Genomic DNA, 27551 nt, shown 5'->3' on the forward strand with positions numbered 1-27551 from the left:
AGCTGGATGTTGCTAATGCTAAGCAAGCTAAAACCAGGCTACACGTACTCCTCCTCCAGAACATGGCGGGCAGAGTGGGAGGGGGGAAGCCGGGAAGGGTGTGACCAAGGCGGCTTGGTTTGCCAGGGGCACAAAAAGCCCCTTCCTTCCCTGCTGAAAAATTACCCAGCAACTCTTAATTTTAACATTACAGCATCAGGGTAGGTGTGTGTCACAAACTCCATATAGAGTCATAATCATGATGATAATAAATGTTTCATCTGGGTTTTCACAGGCATTACTTGCATCATGCTGGATCATATTGCTGGAAGATTATAACTACATAATGTGTCACAATGTCTGTAAATAACAAAGATAGTCATGGGTTCTTGTCTCTTTTGTGTTACCTGTTTAATGATCACACATCCAGTATATCAGGATCTTCTCAGGAAACAACTTGTTTGATTTTCTTCCTTTCTTAAGAGTTAAATAGACAAAATAAACACATAAGCTTGTTACACAAGCAAGTGCATGTCATGATTTGTCACTGCCAGAGAGCCCAGTGTATGTATGTTACAGGTGTGTCAGGACAGGCTTGACGAACATTGCAGGACGGCATTCCATCACTCACGCCTTTCCACTGTCACTGAGTAAGTTTTAAATAGAGGGAGGGACACAGCCGTCACATGTCTCAGACACACATGCATAATGTCGTTTATTCAAATCAGGTTCTATGAATAGACACGAAAGATTCCCTTAAATTGGACAGTGAGCTATGAATAGGCATCTTCATGCATAGATGGTGTAGCTGGAGAGTGTGATGCTTATAAATAGAGATTAGGATCAAAATGTGACAAAAAATGTGAATGTCATAGCTGCCAGCACACAGAAAAGTCAGCAACACCTAACTATACAGTATGTAGATGGACAGTGTGGTGTATGCTGTTTCTCTTTCTCTTTCTTTCTTTTTTTGTTTTGTTTACTATTAATATGTTGTGCCCTCTGGCTGGCAGTGACATTTTATTTTAGTCTTTTTTTTTTCTTTTTTTTTGAATCCTTTCCCTCTTTACACACAGCGTCACACTGGGGCTTTTGCTCACTCTCTGCTATGTTGAGAGCACAGGATAAGCCAAAGCAAGCCTAAGCAAAGCTGATTTAGGTGTTTTTGTCAGGCTCTGTGTGAGAGAGAGTGACAGACAGGAAGATAGAGTTTCTGGTTTGAATAGTTGTGAACAATACCTTGTTATTATTATCAAAATGAGCTTTATTGCTTCAGGGAGAATGGATATGACATTTGAAAGTCAAGACGGAAGTAAAATAGTTAAATGACATTTCTGTGTCTTGGTGACTTTGTGTTTCTTTCACTCGGAGTTAGTATAAAGTTGATGAGAGTTAAATCAAATGGCTTTACATTTAATTGGTTGCAAGAAAGTAGAACTACTTGTTTTGGATTATTAATTAACTAAGAGTTTCACCAAATATTATCCAGCATTGCTTTATAAGTTCACAGCAGTAACACAGACCTGGCTACTGATTTCATTAAAGGAAGTGTTTTTTTTATGTGTCATTTAAGCTTACTTTTTAACTAGGTATCTGACCTGGTATCTGACCTGGTGACTTATCATGCAAAACTTTAAAAACTTCCGCATTAAAAGACAAAGCACAACTCTTGAAATACATGGAACAGTCAATATTTAGCCCAGATATGATCTCATTCACAAGAGGATTAGGTACAAAATAACAGTAGCCAACAATAGTCCAACAATACCAGAGGTGACAGGACATGGTCATGCCCTCTTTGTGTTATTACAAATGCAAAACATATTATTCTATAATACTGCAATACATTAAAAAATATATACTGTACATATTTGGAACAGACCAAACAACAATAAATACTATCTGCCTCCACAGCATGTTATCAACAATAACCCTGAAATTGTAGTTCAAGGGCAGGTCAGATTTCTCAGTAAAGAAATTATTTTGCAAACAACAAAAGTAAAACAAACACACATTAAGATTGAAAAGAAATGTCACCTTGGAATGAAACAATTTTAGATTTCTGTTGGCATCATGGCATTGTTTCATATACTAGAGAGTGCTTTCTTATCACGTCTGCCTCAGTGTTATCATGTTTACTGTTACATTATCAAACCTTCACCAGCTTGTGCCAACCTGGACTGTGCTATTCTACTGAAGGTAAATTATTTTAAAGGATCAGTGCATGCAATACAGGTGAGAAATTATTATCATTATAGCCCTGCAGTTTCAATTTCAGCCAGTAGAGGTCAGGAGTGTTCCATTTTTTATTACAATACTTGTGATCAGAGGATTTTCTTCGAAGGAAAGATAATTTAGGGAGCCCCTGCAGCCATGTGTGTCCTTTAATATGTGTCTTCTATTGGTGGCCCTCAATTTTAAAGTCATTAAAGCTAATTAACATTAAACTCCACAGCACTGCCTGCTTTCATATAATTACATCCATTCACAGCACTCACTACCTATTAGACCTTTCCTGCACCCTTCAATCTAATGCGCTGTTCAGGGTTTTTCCAGGTCACACAGCAATATAGCTATTGAGTAATACAGCCACCAGCACAGGATTGGTTGAGCTGCCAGACTATTATGCATACGCATTAGTTAAACCACTGTTTAATAGAGGGCCTGTGACATGGGAAAGGATCTGTGACACACGTTTATCTTCTACCTCTAGGGGAAAGACTGGCAGGATTCAGTCTTTTGCCTGCAGTCGCACACTCAGTTCCAGAGCCGAAATCAGCAGAAAGGCAGAGGAAAACAGAGAGCATGAAACAGGATAATACCTGCCATTCCTGCCAGCTTATTAGCAACATCTTTTCATACCTGCAAATGGTATTATTCTTGCTATGGGGCTGGTGGTGTAAATTCTACATGAAGAGGGCGAACAAGGAGAAAACAAGTATTTAACGTTTGACTTTTACACTTTTTAGGACACATATCTGAAATGAGTTCATCGTCAAGAGTGGACCATTGCTGACAAGGATTTGATTCTGTAATTCCACTTTCCATCTCTCACAACTAATAATTAAAAAACAGATCAAATTGCATCTTGAAATCTATACTCATACTCTGGTCTGGTGGATATCTCATACACCACAAAACCAACTGATGTGATCTGAACCAGCAGTTAACAGATAAAACGTTAATAATACACACTGTTAATCTTACTTGGCTGCAAAGAAGCATAAAACAGTCCCAAATCTGACTTCTTTTTTTTTATTGAAACAGAATTCACAAACAGAAAGAGGCTCATTTAAATTTTGAACAACAGAAATTAGTATTAAAATTAAATCCAATAAACAAGATAAAATAAAATAAATAATCATAATGACAATTATTACAGATAATAGTTGCCATGAGTTACATATAGTCCAAAAAAACAAAAAAAAACAAGCAAAATACACAAAATACAATGAATAACACCAAAGAGAGTGCCACCCCCCACCCACCCTGACATATTAACACACACTCACACTAGGGATGTTGCTGTCAACTCTGACATTCTTATGTTTAATTCTCCATAAATACTTCAAGTAAAACACAGTTGTTTAACATACAGATTGTTTTTCACCATGTTTCAAGATTACCCATAGTTTCGCCCCTACTGTGGTTTCAACATCACTCTTTCCTTGTGAATGAACGTGTTGATGTTGATGGAGGTCAATTTCCACAAAATGATGGTGAATAGAATTTGGTGCACACTTTAATTAAAGACAGTGAATAATGCAAACTAAGCCATGTAAGTTTGAAAGGATGGGAACAACAGTCTCTGGTATACTGGACATCTGTTTTTAAACTTTTATAATAAATGATCCACTATTTTAATCTTTATTCAAATAATAAATAGACATGCAAAAGACATGTTACGATACAAAACAGTGCAATACAATACATTATAACACTTCTCTTCGACAGAGGTGGGCTTGGTTTGCTTTGAGGACAACACCCTCTCCCACACCCACCCTACAGATTGAGAGTGACTTTTTGTGTACTTTTTATACGTATGTGAGATACTCTCAGACAGGCCAGACGAGACAAACAGGACCGACAAAACACTGCTAGGGGGTGCAGCCACAGATACAACTAATTTAAATATAATATAATAGATAATCATTTAAAGGTTATCAGTAAAGGTTACTTAAGGTGTCCTCTAGGTCCAGCTTTCCTTTTATTTTTTTTAATGCAAGTTGCCAAGTGATATAAACTGTTGCCTGACAAATCTGCCTTGCACTGTGACTGTGTTGGTGAAGGGGCTTTCCAGCTGACAGCAATAGCATTTTTTGCATTTGATTACTGAATTTCCTTTGGTTGCAGTTCCCGACATTAAAGTTACAGAGTAGACAAAAACAAGGAGTTGGTTTTGAGTTCTAAGCATAATGAGATAACAGGACATGTTTCCTCCCATAAGGGGACTAGCTCACAACAAGGCCATAGCATATGCAGTAAGGACCCCTTCTGTCTCTTGCACCTCCAACACTAAATGGACATTTCTGAATGCATGGAATTGGAAGTGCTAATTGTAATAGCTTATGCAGTTTGTATGACCCAGAATATTTGAACAAATCTGTCACCACTCTGTAACCGAGTTTTGATTTTTTTAAATGTAGACAGTAATTGAGTTGCTTTCTGATCGTCTTAGTGTTTTCTCTATTATAGAAGGCTTTGGTTCCTCCTTATTCAGTTTACTCATATAACAGAATATTTCACCGGGGGAAAAAACCCTCAAATGAAACAAAAGATTCAGTATGGGCAACAGAAATGTGTGTCCAGTGTCATTGGTTCAGTGAGTGAGACTTGAGAGGAGGTGGAGGTGCGGATGTTTTTCAGTGTGAATTCCTTGTACAACCAATGAGAGGGACACGAGAGGGAAAGGAAGAAAGAGAGCGGAAGAGAGAAATTGTAGAATAATGTGGCATGGGGTCATTAAACATGAGGAAAACAGACGAGCAGTAGGCATACAATTTTGTCAGGGCAAGTAGTAAAAGAAAGACTGACAACAAATTTATGAGGAACTGGGTCTCAGACTAAACAGATGGACAAAGGCAGTGTAATGGTTTTTGAAGGAAGTTAATAGTCTTTAAGCCCACCTGCTTTTCCGGTGTTGGCCGATTACTTCCACTGACAAACACACACACGCGAACCTGTTCATAAACTATTTCATGTCCTCTGCATCAGTGCCCCTGACAGGATGAAATGTTTGCGTCACTCATGCAGAAAAGTGCTGGCTTCATGCATACCAAATCTGTCTGTTGTGGGTAACACATTTGCACTGCAACTGTGATGAATGCTGTTAATTGAATGTGGTAATCCACAATATTTTAAGAAAATATGACCCTTTATGGACGCACTAGTAATAAAGCCAATTCATGACAGCTGTCTTTACTAGGAAAGGACTTGGAAAGTGCTGTAATTGCATCAGCTGAGTGGATTGGACAGAATGAAAATGCCAAGAACAGTGATCACCACAATGGCTGAGCAGAAAAAGAACAGAACCACCCACAGAAACTTCCGAAAATCCAAAGGAATAAAGAAAAGTACCACCCACACTATTTTTTTCAATCTACAGTGGGTTGTCTCCTATTTGAGATGCCATACATGTCCTGTGTGGTGAGAATCATCACAAGCATATGAAGGGGGAAAAATGCAGAAACTCTGTCAGAGTTAAGAACAAGATTTTGTTTTGGCCCTTGAACCGAAAGGAAGTTCAACTTCCTCTCCTCCTCTTCCTCTTCTATTCTTCCACCCCATCCAGCCCTCTTCTCTTCCTCCTGTAATCCCTCTTCTCATGACTGAGTCAAGTGATCAGCTGACCGGGGATTTCCTGGACAGGTCATGCTATTGAAACAACAGTCTGTCATACTTTCCTGCTGTTCTGCTTTGTCGAGTTCTGTTTAGACACCTTTACTCTTTTCCTCTCTTCTTTGCTCTGCTCTTCACTCTTCTAAATTCAGCTCTCTCTCTCTCTCTCTCTCTCTCGGTCTCTCTCTCTCGGTCTCGGTCTCTCTCTCTCGGTCTCTCTCTCTCTCTCTCTCTCTCTCTCTCTCTCTCTCTCTTTCTCTCTCTCTCTCTCTCTCTCACACACACACACACACATACACACAGAGAGAGACACACACACACGCACACACACACCACAACTGATATCCTGTGGCTGTGGTGGGTATTGTGGCAATACATCTGATTGGCTACTTGTGTCTTGTGTTTGGAAAAAAAAAGGTCTCAAAATGTTCAGAGTTTCCAGACCCCTCTCATGTGAACATACACCTACACACTAACACACACGCAGGGTCTGAGTGAACAGATGCATACACACTCTTCTTTACTTATGAAGACCTTTCACTGATCCCACCTGCACTAACGTCTGACTTTTACCTTGCTACATGCTTAAATCTAACCCAAACTTAAAACCAGTCTCACTAAACCAGTCACTATAAACCTTTTTTTTTTTTCAACAGTTGAAATTTATTTAAATTGGCTCCTTTGAAGCTAACAGTATCCATGTTTTTTTTGGATTCGTGTGACTTACTTAAGGATAAGAATTTTGAAAAAATACAGAGAACAATGTCTTTCATGAGATACTTTGATGAGGCAAAAAGGTTAATTCTTTCTCATGCATGTATGATGTGTTGTCTGACATCTGGGGAAAAGAGAATTATACTTGATGAGGGCACTGATGGAGCTGTTATTGCAATATTCTGCACTTTAATGAGCAAGTATCAGTGGCTTTTTGGGCTAATTTAGAAATTCTGAGAAAAATAAGTATTCTGGTTCCAGTATAACAAAACCTGGATTTATGTTTGATGTAATTTGTACATGTTCAGGCAGCATCATGTTTCAGTTATGTCCAGTTATGTTATATTTCCCACAGTAATTGCATTAACATTCATTCCATTTGCATTAGGAGCAAGGGTGAGAAGCGTGGTTTCATTAATGCATATGAGACACGTCTGTGCCATCAGTGTTATTTATGGACTATGATTCACTGTGGCAGAGCGGGGGTCGCAGTAAGCACAAGGTCTGCAGTTCAAATGGCTTTGTTACAAGGTGTTTTCATAGCAGATGCTTCCCAAGAACCTTTTGAGGAACTCTAGTATTAAACCTAAGGGACTAAACCTCCTGTAGGATCATTCCTGGTGCCAAAATGGGCCGGGGGGGGGGGGGGGGGGGGGGGGGGGGGTTGCAAGTCTACAATCACTGATTGGTCAATTGTGGATGCTTCAGCTTGTTGTTTGTTCCACATTTATCCCTTACAATAAACAACAATTTCCTGTAGAACAATAACCTCGGCCTCTCAGACCTGTAGATTGTAACCCACACAGCATGGAAGTGTGACTTACTGTGGTCATGAGTGTGTCCTTTCAATACTGAAACAAAAAGGTCTTCCTCTACAAGGCCAATTTACTGTACACAATTTTCAACTTCTTGCAACTGTTTATTCAGGTGTCCATTTTCCTCTACAATGTATTATTTTCTTCAAAAAACTTGCAAATGTTCATGCTGCTGTGCAATTGTCATTGTTGGGCAGCTTTGACTGTTTTAAAATGAGGTACTAGTAAATAGCAGAGGCACCTTCATTTTCAGTTATCGAGGTTGTAATCCCAAAGCCGCTACAAATTTGGCAGTTTTGCAAAAATGGGAAGTAAAGCTAGTCCAACAACTGCACAACTAAAAACAGAAATATCTGACCTGCAATCATGTTTCAAGATTTTCATTTTTCATTATTCCTTTACTTCTCACTTCAACCTGGATTTTACACTTGAACTTGGTGATAAATGTGGATTAACAAGTATGAGCTCACTTTTCACCTCTGAGATATATAAACTCAAGCTGGTTCGCACGATGACAGAAGTGTAACGACAAACCGCAACAGAACAAACACATGCACGCAGGCGAATGATTGAAGAAACACATGCATGGAATCCACAGAAGCCACACCGATTGTCTGAGACAAATATATACACAGGAAGTGCCTCCTACTCCATTGCCTCTACTTGCTGTGTGTGTGTGTATCTCTCTCTCTCTCTCTCTCTCTCTCTCTCTCTCTCTCTGTCTCTCTCTCTCTCTCTCTCTGTGAACGTTACTCATGGCAGTGTGTTGCTGAGCAGCAGCCAGTCGTGTTTTTCCCCTCGCCAAGCTCACTCTCTCTCTCTCATCCTCTGCTCTGACTGTCTTGCACGCTCTCTTTGGCTCGGTGGACAGACGAGACTCTTCTGCTCCTCTTTTCTTATTGTCTGTTATTTCATTCCTCTTCTTTTATCTGTTGCTTTTTTTCCCCCATTTCTCCCTCTTTCTTCTCTAAGCCCTGTGCCAGGAGCATTAGTGGGGGTCCCGGAGTGTGTGTTTGAGAGTGTGTGTGTGTGTGTGAGTGTGTGTGTGTGTGTGTGCTGGGGGGGGGTTTGGCATGGAAGCAGTGGCACTGTATACGTTTCGTGCCACTGAGGGCGATGAACTCAGTTTCAACAAAGGAGACTTGCTTAAGGTAAGGCAACAAAATGTTCTTCCTCTGCTTCTACTATACTTTGTACTAGGTATCTATACACAGGCAAATATACAACACATGTCTCACACACAGTTACTGTATTTCAGAGCAGAGTAGTGGATCAACAAATTACCTGCCTCTCTCACTCTCTCTACCTACAATGTGATAATTACAGTAATTATAACTGAAGTGTCTAAAGCCTTCACAGTACAGCTTATATTCAGGTGTTGCTGTTGTCGACTAAAGACCATGCTAAACTGTGATGCCTGAACGTGTATTGAATGTTAAAAGTCACGGGGATAGGATTTTCCCTCTGATGTGGCTGGCAACTGAACACATCATATGCACAGAAATATTTTATTTAACCTGCTATAAATTGAAAATGTTTGGACAAAAGTGTATCTAAAACTGACCACAAGGGCTATCACATGCAGTTTTACTTACAGCAAAAGCACCAGAAACCTCTCCTGGAATCATTCATTCAGTTATATGTCTTAAACTACATTGTTTGATGTATTTTAATAATGGAGAACAGACTAAATGTGAGTGCACTGCTGGGACAGTTCTTGCACAGCTGGAAATTACTGTAGTAGAAAATCGTTCCTCTAAGACATCGGCAGTAAACCCCAGAATTAAAGAGCAAAAGCTTCTTTCTAAACTTGCAATGTGGCACCAGCTGTTCATCAGTCATATGTGGATAAATCCATTGTAAGAAAAAAAAAAAGACACAGCAAGATCAATTTCTCCACTGGATTTTAAAGCCTCAGTGGGATCAGGGTGCAATGCTGCTACTGTGAAAGTTATGTGTCTGGGGCTCCTCTCATTTTTTTCTTGACCCTTAATATACTGGTGTCATGTTATTGCTATATCCACCCATATCATAGTGTATTACTAGTATGGGCTCAGGTGCCCAAATGTTGTAATGTAGATGAGGAAGAGTAAATCCCAACACCTCACCACAAATTAAACCATGACATGTATTTGATCGTGCCTAACATGTTATGGGTGGAATTTACCTTTAATTGTATGCAGCAGGCTGGTATATCATTAATCCCAGACAGATTTGGTTCCAATATGACAGAAGTAGCTTCACTTCTCATTTCTGCTGTCTGCTCAACCTTTTTTATTGTGTCGCAGCCAATATAACATGGCATTGCATTTAGTTGTGATGCTATGTCAGTGTGTGGTTAAATAGGTGGGATGCTCTACTCCCAGCAGTATTTGTATGCAGACACAACTTTGCAGACTCTGAATCACCGACCTGCCAATCCTGATTACTTCTAGGCCTTGGGACGTCAACTCCAACTCTCTGCCCTATGTCACCGTTAAATACTGTGCTTCTGTTGACAGCATTATCGCACTTAACTAATGTTTTATAGCCACAGTGACTCGTTTACTGTAACTGAAATGGGACCGACACTTAAAACACAGTTTATGTGCCACGCTTTCTTTCTTCCCACTGGGACAAACTGCTGTGTCTTGTCTCAGCCAAAACAGCTCTAGTTCAGGCTTGGGTCAAGCTGTACTTTTAAATAATTCTTCACATTCGCTTGTTCCTGCTTGCAGCACCAGATGGCCTGAGATTTACAAAATTGTTCCAATTCAGGTGACGTTATGTGACTTGTCGACTATTTACGAATAACTTAACTGACTGTCAGATATCACTGCGGATGCTTGCTGGTGCCCATTTATCGTCCTTTTACTGTGTCAGAAAAACAAAAAAACAAAAACACCTGTCATGTGAAAATGCCTTTTTGGTCCCAAAGCTGCAGATAAAAGTAGATCATCCTATTGGGCTACTTTGTTTTGTCCATCTCCCGTTGTGCAGTAGCCATGAGACAATGGATCAATCAACTTAAGTGGAGTGGAGTCTCATAAAAAAAAAAAAAAGATAAAAATAGCTTAATAGTTAAATGGAAAAGTAGCTGCTTTGACATTCTGTTGGAAGCTGGAAGTCTGTGTTGCCAAGTCTAACACAAGGGACACAAAAGTACAGTGCAAAAAACATGCTTCTTTGGTTCTCTAAACCTCAACACATGAATTTGACAATTTGGGATTCAAATTGGATTTGGATTGGTAGACAGATAATATATATATTTTAAGGTTTTAAACAAGCTTACAATCTCTATTATGCTATAATGTATATCATTCATTCTCAAGAAGCATGTAAAGATCTCAGTTATGCATCTATTATTTTCAAACACACCTGACCCATTTTCAGCCTCATCAAGAGTTTTATCCAGATTTTTACAATCAAGCTCCATCGTTCATGTTGAATCATTTGCATTTTTCCTATCTTGTAAGGTAGAGTTGTTATTTTGAGGGTTAATTGTGTAATTGTTAAATATATTGCTATAGCAGCAAAAGAGCTGAATAAGTCACATCTAATTTTGTGGCAGTGATCATCCTTAATATAGGTTTTATATCAGTTTTTTTATATCAGTACTAGTAGTAGGTCTGTTAGCCTGTGTACTCAGCAGCAGCAGCAGCACAGAGCTTCAACTAGACCTGCAATTACTCAAATCTAGGTGTTAATCTATCAACTTTAATAGGTAGAATGCAGGGCTGACTAATGAAGTTGCAAAAGCAGCATTTTTGATGAGAAAGTAGATATAGGAATAGTATTTATAAAGCATGAAAAGCTTCAGAAGATAAAAAAAGGAGAAGAAGAAATTATTTATGGATTTGACCAAGCTTAGATCAACCCTGTTTTCTCCCAAGAAGCAATATAAATATAACAAGGACAGGTTTTTTTTTGTTTGTTTGTTTGTTTGATTATTTTCCATAATACAGGACTTCACCCAAAGATTTAGGACTCTGTTGTTTATTGTTTAACTCATATTGATGATGCAGTGTCTTGTCGTCAAGAAGTAAAGTAGAAGAAAAGCTGATTTAACTGCAAAGTAAATAGAGGTAGATTTAACTGAAATGTTCCCCACTGGCAAAGAAGAAATAAAAAGCAAAACCAAAAAGGACTCATAGGGGGAATTGCAGGTGAAGTGGCAAAAGGAAATGAGAGTAAGATGATACTTTTCTATTCAAATTTACCTTTTTTGAAAAAAGGTTCATGTCTGTGGGTCACAGTGTCAGACACTGAAACCACAGACGGATTTTAAGATAAATCATTCAGTTCTGTCACTTAACAATGATTGATGTAGTGGGTGGCAAATCATTCTGCAGGCTGCAATGCATGTCTATACAACCGCACAGTGTAACCATTAAAACAGCTGGTGCATGAAATGAACTTCTTAAAGGCAGACAGGAACAGGGCAACTTTCAAACAAATGGGCAACATTTCCCCGGGAGTTTCCCAATCAGTTTCATTGACTGCTTAAGAACTTTTACTGGCAGGAAACCTTTCACTTTCACTGATAAACACAGAGAGGCAATGTGCTAAAAAGCTTTAAAAACATGTTGAAGCTCAGCCCTGTTGGGGTAGGGGGGTAAAGAATGGTACTGCCAACCAAGCAGAACACACAAAACAGCAGCTTAGAATTTTAAAATGACAGGGATGTCACAGCTGGATTAGGACAACAAACAGAAATTGACAACAGAAACATAACAGAGAGAGACACGACCCAAGAAAGAGGAGAGGAAAAACTGGCAAACATTAAAGCAGTTAAACTGGAGCATGTTAGGTAACAATGTGTCTCACAATTAAATCGCATATAATCTAAAATAGTCCATCATATAAAGTGATGGACAATTTTAGATAAAACTACCCAACCATGGTCTGGGCTTTATGGAAAATGATACTGAAGTGTACACCACAAAAATTATCATTTCCTTCAGTCACTTCCTAATTTGTGTACTCAATGTAAATATTTCTGCTCCATTACAAGCACCAAGACGGTTTTATCTGACATTGAGACAAATCGACAACAATCAGCTGCACCGTATTTGCTATTCAAGTCGACACGCAAGCGATGATTGCCTTGTATTTTATCAGATTACACATCCCACTACTGTAATACCACAAGGCTGCTATGAATGCTTCTTTCCTGCCAGCAGCTTTTTTCTTTTATCTGCACTGAATCTGATGTGATGTTACTGCAGGAGGCAGAGTTCAGACAATAATGAGTTTCTTGCCTTAAATGAGATCCTTCAAGGTTCTGCATAAATTGATACCGTAATATCTGTAAAATCAAACAAGAAACTAAAAATCTGACATTTTGATGACATTTCTGGGTTCATGCAGTTCCAAGCCCTGTTTACTGGCCCCTATATGTGCAATCATGAGGGGCTTAATGTGACATTTTGAACTTGCCAATAATCCAGTGTGCTTGAAATTTGAGGGCCTTGGTTAACGCAACGATGGATGAAAGTCGCTGTACTGGATAATAGAAAAAAGAGTGGAAAGGAGATTGATGTACAGGCAGAGAGAGAAAGGGAGAAATGACAGTGGCCTTTCACCTGATAGTAATAGCCTGCGTCAACATTATAATGGCCAATATTTCATCTGTGTGCGTGTGCGTGTGTGTGTGTGTGCACTTGCTCCTAGATCACCAACATGGAGGATGATCCGAACTGGTACACAGCTGAGCTCCACAGCAGAAAAGGCTTTGTGCCAAAAAACTACATCAACCTGCGGCCACATGCGTAAGTACGCACACACACACACACACACACACACACATATATATGCACCCATTTTCATCACAGAAGAGCAGATGAATATATTTCACACGTCCAGCACTGGTCTATCCAAACAGCTCATCAGTGAATGTGTGTGCAGCTCTGGGCCTTTTCTGCTCTGCTTTGGACATCTGCACTCCAGCATAAGGCAGCCTACCCAAAGGGACACACTCATTCGCTGGCTTATGTAATCACACACACGATACGGCTCTGTGTGTGTCTGTTTATAGAGAATCTGCTGGTACACCCTGTATCTCACATCAGATGGTCATACACCAGCTGGGTTCTGCTTTCGCTGTGACAAACATTAAACTGACAACGCAGCCATTATAGCGGGCCCCGGCTTGTTAATGAACGCTGATGTGTGGTCCAGTTGGAGTTGCCTTGTTAAGTTTGTGCACACTGTAGGGAGATGGTGTCTGTTAGGATCCGCACATTGCTTCACACAGCTGCGAAAAAGACGACCAACGATTCTCCCCGAGGTATGCCAAGAAAAAAAACAATAGTGACCCCATGACCTTAATCAAGAGGCGCCTATAATATGAACATTATATTGGATGTGCTCTCGCCTCGTTTGAGTCATCAAAGTGCGATTGTTGCAGAGCACAGGTTCACGAGGGCAGACCATCATTTATGCAAACCCTGCATCCAAACAAACTTCTCTCCTAAGCAAGACTAATGAGCAAAAAAAAAAAGAAAAAAAAAAGGGAGCAATGAATAATGACATAATGACGCTATTACTTACACTCCACAGCTGACAAGTGAAATCTAGCATTCTGGGAGTTGTTTTGCATGCATATTGAGCAGCGTGTTTAAAAATAACTTCACAAATGTGCTAATTTTACACATTTCCTTTAACCTCAATCTTTCTTCCTTTTCTCTGTCAGCAGCAAAGATGTGTGCTGTTGTGAGAAGATGCCCTTCCTTTTAAACTCCCCATCATTACCACTGAAAATACAATAAATATCTTAACTTCATTTAGTTGTGCAAAATGGTATTGTTGCTGCTCAGCCACCCCTGAACAAAGCAGTTCTCATGCATTAAGAAGTTGCTTTTTAAAAATAAATTGTCTCTCCTACCTCCAGCTGGTTTGCCGGTCGTATATCTCGCGGGGTGGCAGAAAGTCGACTCAGACACAGGGAGTGTGGAGCTTTTTTGGTCAGAGAGAGTGAGAGCGCTCCTGGGGAGTTTTCCATGTCTGTCAGGTAGGAAAAAAAATCACACACACACACACACACACACAGAGACACACACAGACACACACACATTGTCATGTCTCAGTGAGCCATGTTCTCTAAGGCTTTATGGTTTCTCCACAGGGATCTTGAGTGTCATCCTATTTCATCTAAAGCAATCTCCATCACCATTAACATATGCACAGATGCACACATCCCTACACAAACACATGATCACCCCCTTTTCTGTTCATTAATACGTGTGCATGCATGAGTAGGTGCATGTAGCGTTCAGCAGCAATTGTGTGATGGTGGCATGGGATCAGAAGAGCAGGCAGAGGAGGAGTGTAAGAGGATCAGGTCTGGGGTGGAGGGTAAGAAGGAAGATCTGCAGCCCCTCTGGCCCGATGTGAGCTAATCCTGTCTGGCACGCCGAGGCATCTGGAGCTGCTGATGGGGCCGATTGGTTGTCTTGTCAGGGGGTAACGGTCATGGATGCAGCTGAGGCTTGGTGCTGTGGATCCCGAGGGCTGTAGATCTCGGGGGTTCGGGAGTCAAGCCAGGAACTGAGTGTTGGCTTTTCACTGAGCTGCTACAAACTGGATCATGTCAAGAATTGGGTCTGCGGGTTGTTTTGTGGTTGGCTATAATGTTGTCTGGGCATCATACCTCCCTCAAGTGTATTTTTGAAACATTAATACAATTTGTTTCTTAATTCCTTCATCTGGCAGCTTTAGTTGACAACTATTGGGGAAAGGAAAGGAAAATACCTGCATTAAAGGAATGGAAAGGGAGAATTAGCAGAAGGTAGAGGAGGGAGGTGTAAAATGGGTTTTGCCGAGAGGGGACAGAGAGGATTTGGTGCTACTTGTTTTGTGGGATGTTCACTGATGTCTCTGTGGCTGCTGTTGCTGGATGGTATAGCAGCCTGAAAATTGGGTCAGGTGTTTGTCTGAGTGTGTGTGTGTGTGTGGTCTGTGTGTGCTGACAGCTTCCCTGTCAGAGGAGACGTCCTGACAACAGTAATGGTGGAGACTTCAATGTCGGCTCAGCTCGGTCCGGCTTTGACGGCTGTGAACGGAGCCAAAAACAAGAGTTTGTGTCTTGATTTGTTGCTGCTGAAGTTAGAAAATCACTGGAACACTGTGAATGTGGTATGAGATTAAAATCATAATTTGGGAAATTTTAACAGTAATGAACATCTCTCTCTCCCTTCTTTTGGAGAAATGGTCCAACATATGAGACTATTGGCTTCTGAAATTGAAGGACCTTTTTGTATCATCAGAGTATTTCATGGTGTGTAAAGATGTTAGGATATGTCAGTAGTAACTGGTTGTTTATGTCCCGAATTCTTCCACAAAATATTATTTAAAAAGGGACAAAAATATGTTTCCATTTTGTACTATTGCATTTGCACTCCAGCAAAAACATACAATGAAAGAACTCCCTGAAAAAACTTAATAAAGAAGCAGAAAACTGTTTCCTCACTGGGTTATTGAACATATCAACTTCAGTTAGTATCACAAGCACAGGCTTGTTTTTGCTCAGAATACAGTTCTGAAAGGTGGTAATGGAAGAATGTGTGTCTGGGGACTATACCATATATGAAGCTGTCCCAATGGATTATTTAGTAGCTTCTTTTTGGAAAGTAGAGCAATATGGTTCCAACCTAGACTTTTAGAGATAGAGGGAGAGAGAGAGAGACAGAGAGAGAAAGATAGAGAGAGAGAGAAGGAGAGAGAGCAAGACAGAGACAGAGAGAGAGAGAGAGAGAGAGAGAGAGAGAGAGAGAGAGAGAGAGAGAGAGAGAGAGAGAGAGAGAGAGAGAAGGAGAGAGAAAGAGAGAGAGAGAGAGAGAGAGAGAGAGAGAGAAGGAGAGAGAAAGAGAGAGAGAGAGAGAGAGAGAGAAGGAGAGAGAAAGAGAGAGAGAGAGAGAGAGAGAGAGAGAGAGAGAGAGAGAGAGAGAGAGAGAGAGAGAGAGAGAGAGAGAGAGAGAGAGAGAGAGAGAGAGGAGAAATACAGTTTGCTAAGCTGGGTTTCCACACTTCTCTTTGACTCGGCAGCAGCAGATGATACACCCAAAGGATACATTCTGTCTTCTCTGGGTCTTCCACAATGTTGTATTACAGTAGATCTGTTTTGGAAAAAAATGAACGCTTATATAAAGTTAAGAAAAGTGCTGAGGCATGTAAACATTATTTCTGTTAAGTGACAGCATGTTTTATTTCCCGTCCCATGTTGTTGTTGGCAGGGTTTTTGGGGTTTTTTTGCCTTGCAGAGAAAGGACTTTTCACTTCTTTTTTTTTAACAAATGGAAAATCTCACCTCCTTCTTCATACTATGCCAACATCCTCTATCAATAAAACTCCATCTGGCTATATGTAAAATATCATAAATTTAACAATTGCAACCCACCTTCAGTCATTTGTTTGCATAGACAGTAGTGTTGTTATTGTGTTAAGCACAGCACCAGATAACCTGTACTCCTTGAACACATACCAGTGCATCCGATCAAACTGTAAGAGCAGATGTCACTTCCTTTTTTATCTCGGATATCTTGTTGTGTGTTGTGTAGAGCTCAAGGTTGTTTCGGCCAGCTGAGTCGCGCTTTTAAACAAGTTAGGGCATGGTGGTCGGTCTACACATGCACATGCACAAATTAAGTACTAACAATTGGTTTTCCTGTGGCCTTTGTCTCCTTTCAACAGAAGGTCACATACGACAAAAGACTTTTTCCCTGCTTTAACAGCCTGATCTGGAGCTTTGTGTGTGTGTACGTGCATGCAATGGGTCTCAAGCACCATTGTCCTTAATTGTGTTGTTCAGAGAGTTCAATCAAGGTGCCTTTCCTACCATTAATTCTGAAACAATTACAGTGAGTGTGTATCATTGTTTTAATGATATGACATTATTACCACTCTGAACTGAAAGTCCTCTGAAAAGTGGAAAGATTCAAGCCTCATCAGGCTCCCTGCCTGCATCGTGAACGACAAACAACACTTTGAAAGAGGCATAATGTTGCCTGGTGACATAAACCTGCTGGCTTAAACAGCTTGCACTTACATTAAAACAGACTAAGATGTTTGTCTATTGTTGTGTCTTTTCAGTTTGGATGCCACTTTGATTTGGCAGATTTTGACATGGCCTCAGACATCACTGATTCATGCTCCCAGTGGCTGATGGCTCATGCAGCAAGTGCTGAATCAGGCTGTTCATTCTGATTTCTTGTCATCACTCACCATTAGTCGCTTATCAGGGTCATTACTTCAAAGAGGAACCATTAAAGGGAACTGACCCTTTGGGCTATGCTTATTTTACAGCTACATAATCTCCGCTGAGCTTTAAGTAGCAGACTACGGATTCAGCGTCCCTTGAATGACATCGGTTGGGGGGCAATTTCACACTAAGTGACTCTTGATAACCCCTCAGATAAAAGTATGTGAGCTTAGTTCAGTTGGACAAGCTGCAGTAGTGCCTGTGGAGAAAATGTGTCAAGGAACTGTATGACAGAGTGAGTCAGTGAGTTGTGTATCACCATTTTGGAATAAATATTTAGTGCAGGGAGAAAATAGGCTTACAATTGCTTTATGCATTCAAATTGTTTTTTTATGGGATAAATGAACAAACCAAGAGGGTGTAGAAATATCCCTAATGAAGACATATTTGTCAAAACGTTTAATAACTATTTTTATTACAACTTATGGACCCAAAGGAAAACTGCACTGGTCTTTTTTTAATTATCCAGTTAGGCTTTCCACAGCTTACCCCAGAGGCACAATTTAACACTACAGTTCACTAACCAAAACTGAGAGACACAGACATAAATAGAGAGAGAACTAGAGAGAAGAGGGGAAAATATGAATAGGGATAAAAAGCTCATGGTGGGTAAAGGAGGGTTACGTACCGGCTTTTCCATCCCCTGTCTATTTTATCTGCAGTCACTGTTTGCTCTTACCCTCTGTCTCTCTTCAGCTCTCCCACCGGACTGGCTGGTTTTATTTCAGCTTCACTGTCAGTACGAGAATCATGAATGATTTAAATACATAGTAAAAGGAGTTTCAGTGATGCATATTATACAGAGATGGTGTCTTTAAAGCAAAGGTTATCAAACCTTTTTCAGGTCAAGGACCCCTAAATTGACCCCAATCTGATTTGTGTATGAAATCCATGACCAAAATATTCTGTCATTGTATTACCTTTAAAAAGAATTATCATGAAAATAAATGATTGCCCTTAAATCCCCAGAACCCCCTCAAGAACCTCTGAGGGTCTCCCCCAACCCCACTTTGAGAACCACTGCCTTAAGGATAATTCCATCTGCTTTCATTTCAGGGTTTTTCAAATGGAAACACCAACACAGCTGTTGATGAAAAGCAGTGACACAGATTGGAGCAGTGATGCAGTTGCATGCAGTGACTGACAGTAAACATGTAGAGTGTAAACATGGAGAGTGACCAAAGTGTCTGCTTAGAAGATTTGTGCTTGAGGTGGAAACTAGTGCTATTTTATTATTATTAACCCCTTGTTTACCATGTTTGTTCATTATTTACCATATTTAACAGATGAAGACCCATTGAGAGTCAATATAATAATGCGTTTATTCATTTGTTTGATAACCAAATTTGAGGGATCATATATAAAATTATCTGTGATTATCTGCTGAGAGCAGCTTGAGTCCCCTGCGACCCTCTGGAGAAAAAGAGATATAGAAAATGGATGGATACAAGATTATCAGCCAATATATCGATATCAGAATGTTTTTACTCGCTGATATTGGTATTAGTATCAGTCGGGACCTAATCCTGACACACCATCATCGAATTAGGAATGCTGGCCAGTAGGTTCCAGTACTTCTCAGGTGCTATCAGGACTTCCTTAAACAGCAACTCTGAGAGGTTGTCGATATATGTTCATAATGATGCAGACATACTGTATTTAATTATTACACATGAATTACACTCATGAATGATGGATCACTAATAACAACAACACCTTTGAGTACAACATTTGCTGACTCACAGCAGGCAGGCTGGTCTTTTAAGACCATAACACTGCTGTTGCCTCTCTTCCATTTGGGGTATAGCTAATGTGGCAGCATGGATTTCCATCTGCGTCAGTTGCTTGGGGCCTGGCTGTCAGCATTCTCATTGTAATGGACAGCAGTGAGAAGAAGTCTGACACCAAAATCCAAGTGAAATATTCAATTGAACTTGAACAGAGAAGTCAAGGATAATTTGAATATAAATCTAACAACAGATGTGATCGAACTTGGGACAGGACTTCAGAGCAAGGCTGTTGTATGCCTCAGTAGAAGAGGTTTGATACTTTGGGTTCATTATATTGATGTCCTTCAGAAGGCTTTTCTGTAGGATCATACTGAAGAGCTTCTCACATGCCTTTGAGTCTTGTGAAAAGGGAAGCATACTATTTTATCTTTTGCGGTGTAAAATTGCATAAGACATCCATCGAGTACAACACATTTCCAAATAAATTAGTAATGCATTCATAGTGGTTTTGTTATTTGAGTTGATGGGTGTGAGTTTGTGTGCTGACAAAGAAAGTAGATTTGACAGACAAAAATACATGTTCAACAATAAGGAGATGACTGACCACTGAGCCCCACTTGGCAACCATTTTGTTAGCTGACTGTCAAGTTGTTATGACTGATGGTCGTCATGCAACCACTGCCTTGCACTCCTGTGGAAATTTGTAGCTAAAAACACACAGCACAAGAACAAATAGATCATTACTTCATTCATTTTTTAATAGGTGTATTAAATCAAGCAAGTAAAGCAACACTGGTGTGCATGTGCATGTGTAACTTGCCCCACAGTCTCAGAATTCAGTCCACTGGGTAAAGAGTCCGTTTTGTTTTTCCCACAATCTCAAATCAGTTCAGGTCGATCCAGTTTCAAAACATAAAACAAAGACAACTCAAAACTAGATTACAGATACTCATATATTCTCAAGGGAGAATGCATTGGTATAATCTGCCAAGTAGGAAGAGTCATCTGGCAAGTAGCATGAGTCATATGGCAAGTAGTAAATTGACTCATTTCACCATTTCACAAGAGTGCAATCGAGTAGAGGCCATTGGTGATGCAAAGAGAGATTCTGTATCACAATACACGCTCTTGCTTCCTGGGTTCAGATTCAGTTGAAGTGCTCGTGAAATAATATGGATTATACCGTACCATTTAACACATACATGTTTGCTGCATGGTGAAAATGAATCTTACTAAAAGAACAGTCATTCATAATTCACCTTTACAGTTGGTTTTATCCAGGCTAATACAAACATTTGACAGGTTCCAGGTGGGTCTGTATGGCACCCCCGTCTCTCTAGTGCTGACAAGAACCGACCAGTAAGTAAATTAGCACATGACAGTTGTAACAAGAGTGATGTGCTTCTTTGCAAAATATGGTGTATGCTTTTCAGGGTTTTTAAAAATGATATCCACTTCTAACAGAATAGAAACCTCTATATATACAACTAATCAACACATTAATGGCAACACTGCCTGTGTTTCTTCTGGACCAAAGCAGAAAGAGGACTGAGGTCAAATGTGTTGGCTAAGCGTTGCTATGTAACCACAGTAACCTAATCAATTATGATTATGAAGTTACTGAAAATGTATTAGTTACTTACTAGAGAGGCAATGTCTGCTCTACGTTTAAGTGTCTGCTTCAATTATCTTATTAATGCACACTTAGCTACACTTTGTTATTTTAGTGCTGCTGTGGCACAGTGAGGAACAAGACAGCTGTCAGATGTTATCTATCTTTTTTTAACCATTAGTTGTTACTTTACTTTTGTTACTCACCCCATGCTCTGTCAAAGCCAGAGCTTCAACAATCACTTTACATCTTCTGTTTGGCCCTTTGGCACAAAAAGAAAACAAAATGTTTGCAGAGCCAGCCCACAATAAGGAGGTATTTATGAATCATCAATAGCCAACACTATTTATGAAGAATGCCAACCGAGTCAAAGTTCGATGGCTCATGTTACAGAGAATCAGCATGACTTAGCATCATTTCAGAAAGAGTTTTGACGCTAAAACATACATACTTGAACCAAACTTTAATTTACAGGTTTCAATACATATAGAACACTTATGTGAAGCTATGGAATGACTTAAAAAAATAATATACCCGTCCTTTAAAAAGGTGAAAAACAACTTTCTGCTTCCCTGAGTATCATCAAGGCTTGTTTAGATAGGTTGTTGTTTTCATTACGATGATGGCTGACTTGAAAAGAAACTCTCTGGCTCTTTCCAGTTCACATCATTTCTGTCTGAAAGGCTCCTTATTGAACCGTCAACACTCTTTCGACTAAATTGCTTCCATCAAACATCTTTTTTCATTCTATTTTCCCCTCGTTCCTTCATCACCTCTCCCTCCCTGCGACCTTAAAGCACACACATTTCTACCTCCCTCCCTCCCTCCCTCCCTCTCCATCTATCAAAACAGGTGATGGAGACCCTTTATTAATGCTCCAGGAGGGAACTACACCTCCAACTCATTCACTCACTCACTTGCATGCTTGGCTGACATGCAAGGACAGGGTGACATACGTCCACAAACACACACTCACTACTATGAGCACTGTAACACATGGGATAAGACTCATGCTCACACACACACATAAATACACTCCAAGTCACAGTTAAATTGACAGCTGGAGGTGTCAGTGTGGCTGTGCGAAGTACTCCAGACATCTGCAGCGGTTTAGAAACTGAACAGGGGATTAGAGAAGGGGGGGGGGGGGTTGGCACAATTGAGAGACAGAAAGAACAGGGAAGTGAGAACGGATTGATGGAGGAAGTCGAGAGAAAGACGGACGGATGACCTTCATGCATCTTGAATTGTGCTAGCGCAGAGCAAAAGTTTTTAAAAATAACTTATATTCTCATCTACAATATATCACACTGTGTTATATCTTTACATCTATTTCATTTTCTCCCTTTCAATCTCTCCATCTCTCACTCGCATTCTCTCTTAATCTCTTTCTCTCGTTTCCTTTTACTAGGAAAAAGAACATAATCTCTCTATCGCTGTGGGCCTTAATTACACTGGATCAGGGAGATGAGAGGGCACTTGGAGAGTGTGTGTGTGTGTGTGTGAGAGAGAGAGAGAGGGAGTGAGAGAGATCAAACTGAGACAGATGCTGTCTGTGTTACGCACACTACTTCTCTAATTCCTCTGGGTAATAATTAATAAAACCGTCAATTTGACATCACCCATCTGCTTTCTCACCTCCTCCCTTTCCTTCCTCTGTAAACCACCTATTTTTATGTATTTGCATTCTTCACAATGCAATGGTTAATCTCTGGTCAGAGATCATAATGACTTGCAAACATAGTTCATAAAAATCCTTACAGGAGATGACACATGATGTAGAGGCTGATATGAATTTACATGTTATATAGTTCAGTGTGATGTGATGCAGCTGGCATAGTAGCTTTTGTTTGCAAGGTATTATCTTTTAGTTTAGATTTCAACAACTGCTAAACAACTGCTAGGGACAACCAATCTTGTCGTGTTGCCATGTTAAATTAGTTGGTGCCAAATTTGGGTATCTTGAGATTGGATTGTGTTGTGACTTCAATTAACTAACAAAAAAAATCCATATAAGCCTTTATGTAAAGCTTTTGACTTTTCAGCATTCCTTGTCATTTTACAATATACATTATAATATGGCAAGAAGCATTTCTGGAGCATTTCAAATAAATTCCATGCCCAATATGTTGTGATTCACAAAAGCACAATATAAGATGAATACATTTCTAAATTTGGTCTCAGAATGCTTTCGTTTTGTCTGTGTTTTACAACCTTAATGGTACCTTATGGAGTTGCTCCAGGGTAAATTGAGTGTAAAAATGTGATGTTGTGGTTGAAGCGTTGCTCAATAAATATTTAACGTAATTCTGGTCAGCTGGAGGCGTCTCTGCTGATGTAATGTGTAGGAAAATTTGAGATAAAACGTTTCAAAACCATTTTTGTATTTTCAAGCAGTGGATATCAGATAGGGAAATATACTTTACTTAACTATTACTATCAGTAATAAAATTATCCCATAGATTTATGAATAAAAAAATTTAAGGCAAAATTTTATATGTATGATGGTCTTTAGAACATTGAATTGTTTTTCTTGTATAGTTAGAGCAATAACACCTTCAGCTTCCATTCCAAAACATCTGTATATCCTGATGCAGATGTGAAATGTATTGCCTTCTTATTTGAAGTGGCATTAGCTTGGCTTGTGTCTGTAAAATGTTTGATTCTTGTGCCGTGTAAAACATGGACACTACACTATGGAAACAAACTACATTCACCAACGAAAAACAAAACTTGTGACTGTATCTCATAGTTGTGACTAATTGTCTCATTATTATGAGATAAAAAAGGTGTTACACAGCAATCTGTCACCAATCAGATTCTGTGGCCTGATTAGGAATCCGCAATATTGCCACTGTAAATGTTTATTTACTTATTTCATAATGCTTTAGTGAATGCTTTATATTGATGGCTGTTACCAAATGGTGCCATAATATTTAGATATGGTGGCAAATTTTGACAACTTGGATTAATTTCAAACATATGACCTGTATCCATGAAGCATCCCATACAGGTTTAGCGGCTCCTGAGGAAACGGTGTCTTTGAGCAGGTCTGAATTTGTTGACTAGACAATGTTCTCACACTAATTATAATACCATCAACATTACTCAGTGACGTTAATACATCACAAACAGGGAGGAAACAAGAGCAATTTCAATTTGATAGTGCTGCCATGCTGTGAAAAGTGATGACTGACAACCATCTTAAACCATTCTCATGACTATGAGATCAGGGTTTCATAATTACTGTCATTAACTATCATTTTGAGATAGTTTTCTCATACTTGTGAGATCTTTTCTAGCTATGACATAGTTGTATTGAAATGATCTGATCCGGATCTTGCATTATGAGATAGTAAGTCATTGTTAAGATATGAGGCGTCCAATTGTCCTTGCTTTGTTGAATTCAATTTGTTCTTCCATAAAAACAAATACTTACACATAAACTTGAAATCTAGCTGACTTATATAATCCATGACATTTTGTCTTTATTGTTTCTTTGATTGATTTCTCATATCAGTGAAAAATGAGACAGCATGCATTGCATAACAGCTTCAGAAAACTAGAACTAGCATGGATGGTACATACACACCAACTCATCTTTGAATGGTGACTTGTTTCCCTTTTCCTTCCTTCTAAGTATTTGATGGGTTTCAGTCAATGTTATTGCAGGGGAAGTCCTTGCCCACGCACATCCTGTCTTTAATCTCCACTCCTCTCTTCACCTTTCACAATATCCACCTTCCTAAACCCTTGCTTATTTTCTCTTTGTCATTCATGTGGTGAGGGAAAAAGGGGCCAAGGTAACAATGTTTTTTCTCATGCTGTCAAACAGCTGCACTGGCACACAAATGGCAGCAGTAACAAAGCCCCACCAGTAGGGTGCAGCAGAGGGCACCAGACAAGTAGGGACATTGGTAGGGCTGATAGTTTCAATCAAGAGAGCCTATGGAGATCTGGTAGAGCATGTAACAAGGAATTGTGATAAGGAGGCAAAAGTTAGACAGAAGTCAGATAATAGAAGAGAGCAGCAGACCCACAGGAAAAGCAGAGGAGAGAAACACTGACAGCACAGCTGCTCACACAGAATGCGTTATCGCTCAAAGACTACAAAGGCCAGTACTGTGTCAATCCAAATATAAGAGAAAAAACTTTACATTTAAAACGGCTGAATTTTTTTTTTTTAATACTCCACTACAGTTTCATCATTTCTGGGAGACTGGAATGAGAGAAAGGATGACACAGAGGGTGAAACAGAGACGGCAGAGAAAGGAGGGCAGGGTGGAGGTGTAGCTGAATGCCATCTAGTCATCAGGGAGTCAGTCCTGCTTGTTCATAGAGCTCAGCGCTAGTATAGAGAAAAGGAATTCTGGGTGAAACAGTCTGGCACTCATTTACTCTCTCTGAGCTAGGAGTGGTGCCAATCAGACAAGATAGAGGAGGAGTTTGGAGAGGTTAAACCACAGATGCCATATTGTGCTTGGGCAAAGATGAACGCTTTCATTTATAGGACAAATCTGCTACATTTTAATAGAAACCGATGACATAAAATAGGACAATTTTTTCCACTGCATTATTATGTTTTCCAAACATGGGAAATTAAATTTTTACAATCATTAACATAAGCCTAACACACACCCACTCTGTGATGTGTTTAGAAATATGGGGGTGTTGTATTGACTTCCGCTGCATATTAGATGCGGTTATATAACAGGACGATCATGGTGAGATGTCCAGATTTCTAAAGATAAGCTGGCAAGTTACTAAGCAACCACCACAGAGCAGGATAGGGGAGCAGGTATGATTGCCAATGAAAACTGGCCAAACCCTTTCTAATCACAACAACAAGGCATGTATTCCAACACTGCGGCTATTTTCATTTGTGCCATTTGATTTTTTTGAGGATGTTTTTTTTTTTTTTTAGCTACGCTGAATTATTTAGTTCTTCTATCAAGAGTATTCATCAAGATATGGTGTGAAATGTTATTAAATAAACAACCTGTGACTATAGCTATCTTTCTGATACATTACATAATGTGAAAAAATATATCTGCTTTGCATAGAATCCCCAAGACCCACACACATCAGCCCACGTAAATGTCATTGTCTGTTCTTTTTCATTCCAAAAAAATGAAATGACTCACACACACCAAAAAAAGACTTTAGCAACTGCCTCTGTTCTCCAGTAATGAAACTGATTTAGATTGCGTGGTAATGTGGATTTTCTCTTATGAGCTATTGTATTATATTAGTGTTGTATTACCACCTGTCCTGGCCAGGTTGCACTCAAGACTAACTGCTCGTTTACTAAATTTAAAATTAAAAAAAGAAATAATGTTTACTGCAGTGTTTTCTGAGGAGACGGGTGAAAAGGACAGCAGTGAGTGCATGCCAGGTTCAGCAGCTGACAGCTGTGGAGTTAAAGGGGAAGCTGTGAGGACTAAAGGCCAAGACTGCTGGTATCAACCCAAAGCTGTACCAAATATATGCAAAATACAGTTAGTAAGGATGCTGTGAGACGGGACTCAGGGAATACCAGATAATGTCTGTTAGTGGGCCTCTATGGTTGCGAAATCAAGCCATATCCTTACGTCTGATTAGGCAAAGACATCACTGAATCTTTTTTGGAAAACATGATGACTATACTAGAGTTGGAGTTGCATTTCAATTTATATGAACAGCACCAGATAAGAAGAGTTTTAATGACTTAGTTTAGAGAAGAGATGATGCTGACTGTTTTGAGGGTCCATTTTCTATTACTAAATTCTATGTGTTTGTTTTGCAGTTATGGGGACCATGTTCAGCACTTCAAGGTGCTGCAGGATCGGTGTGCTCAGTACTACGTGTGGGATGAGCTCTTCTCCTCGCTGAATGAGCTGGTGGAGTTCTACCATAGCAACAGCATTGCCAAGGAGAGGACTGTCTTTCTGAGGGACCCCGAGCACTTTGCCAGGGTGAGCAGTGAACATGTGACTCTATTTATATGTGTTGTTTTTTTGCAATTTAAATGATTTTAACACTTTATTACCACCCACACCAAACACTTTTTGAACATTTTTTACCATAGCAAATAACAAGGACATTTTTTAGTTATCACATTAACAACTAATAATTAAATGTCATGTTAATATATTATCACTTACTGTAGCCCACCAAGTGATTAAATAAAACCTGACTGTCTCATTCTGTATGTATGCTATTTGCAACTATTGCAAACACTGGAGAGGACACACTGTATGTGTGATTATCATTTTACACATTTTTCACAAACACTTGGAAAGCTGATGTTGAGATCACAGAATAATAATGTCATAATAATATAACAGCAACAAACTAAAACAGTTCCAAAGAGAAAATACATTTCCTATCTTTAAAAAAGGTACCCAGATATTTTCTTGACCTCATCTGTACCAAATTCATCTTAGACAGTTCCCCCTTAAAATATACTGTAGTTTTTTAATTTGAGGAAATTTGAAATTTAGTAAAATGTTTTTATGTTTTTTTGTGTCATTTCCTACTTCTTGTTCATACTAGAGATGGGCATAAAGTGCTGCTCTGTTTCCATCTCATCTTAAAACTGTCTTTTTGTCTCACTTTCAAAGAGATCTCCTCAATACATATTCATT

The 27551-nt window shown here is 39.5% G+C and overlaps 1 protein-coding gene across 1 annotated transcript in view; it reads left to right on the forward strand.

Annotated features, from left to right (window-relative positions):
* The first annotated feature begins 8086 nt into the window (after nucleotides 1–8086).
* grapa (GRB2 related adaptor protein a) overlaps nucleotides 8087–27551 on the forward strand; it is a 30915-nt gene continuing 11450 nt past the window's right edge. Inside the window, exons 1-4 of the mRNA XM_053338810.1 lie at nucleotides 8087–8497; nucleotides 12999–13096; nucleotides 14218–14337; nucleotides 26711–26879. Of these exons, the coding sequence (XP_053194785.1) occupies nucleotides 8420–8497; nucleotides 12999–13096; nucleotides 14218–14337; nucleotides 26711–26879 (465 nt within the window). The 5' untranslated portion in view covers nucleotides 8087–8419. The remainder of the gene's footprint in view (nucleotides 8498–12998; nucleotides 13097–14217; nucleotides 14338–26710; nucleotides 26880–27551) is intronic.

The sequence above is a fragment of the Scomber japonicus genome, chromosome 18 (genome assembly GCF_027409825.1).
Source record: "Scomber japonicus isolate fScoJap1 chromosome 18, fScoJap1.pri, whole genome shotgun sequence".
Lineage (NCBI taxonomy): Eukaryota > Metazoa > Chordata > Actinopteri > Scombriformes > Scombridae > Scomber > Scomber japonicus.